At 32.3% G+C, this 582-nt stretch overlaps 1 protein-coding gene across 1 annotated transcript in view; it reads right to left on the reverse strand.

Moving 5' to 3' along the window:
- The window catches only part of BRWD3 (bromodomain and WD repeat domain containing 3), a gene marked incomplete at both ends in the record, with an annotated part of 145,811 nt that overhangs the window by 19,413 nt on the left and 125,816 nt on the right, over positions 1-582 (reverse strand). The window contains 2 exon segments of the mRNA XM_077779436.1: positions 212-290; positions 379-504. Coding sequence (XP_077635562.1) covers positions 212-290; positions 379-504 — 205 coding nt within the window.

Here is a 582-nt window from a genome sequence, read left to right on the forward strand (position 1 = left end):
CTTCTGTCTCTAAAAATTTTAGTACCATTACATTTCTGGTATATACCATCTAAATACAGTTAAAGAGTTGAATATAAAAATATGAAGGTGATTAGTCAGCTTTCAGAAATCAGCTTCAATGCTTATAGCCAGTTATAACACATACAATACTTATTGTATTTCAAAAAACAGAAAAGAAATTCATGCCTATTAATCATGCTGTGATTCTCACCTCTTCTGCATCAGTGCTGTTTACTTCTTCTGCTTTAATTTTATTGTAGGTATCCAATATATCAGTACAGCTCTGATCCCTATGAAACAAGGAAGTCAAAATACATTTAAATATATTATTTTTAAAATCAGATGTCAGCTCCTGTGGAAGATAAAACTGCTTCTTACCCAATAAATCGAAGTAAGACATCAGTTACAATTTTGGCTGCTTTAACTATAGGACTATCTGGCTCATTGAAAGTCCTAGCATTATGCTCAATGTAGCGCACTTCCCACATTAATGCTGATATTCTCCTATGAAAGAAAAAATAACCCCGTTACTCTTGGTTGATACATCTAAAGTCTGTCTTAAGGATAAAGAACATAGAACAA

The sequence above is a fragment of the Crocuta crocuta genome, unplaced genomic scaffold (assembly GCF_008692635.1).
Source record: "Crocuta crocuta isolate KB4526 unplaced genomic scaffold, BGI_CrCroc_1.0 scaffold2236, whole genome shotgun sequence".
Taxonomy (NCBI): domain Eukaryota; kingdom Metazoa; phylum Chordata; class Mammalia; order Carnivora; family Hyaenidae; genus Crocuta; species Crocuta crocuta.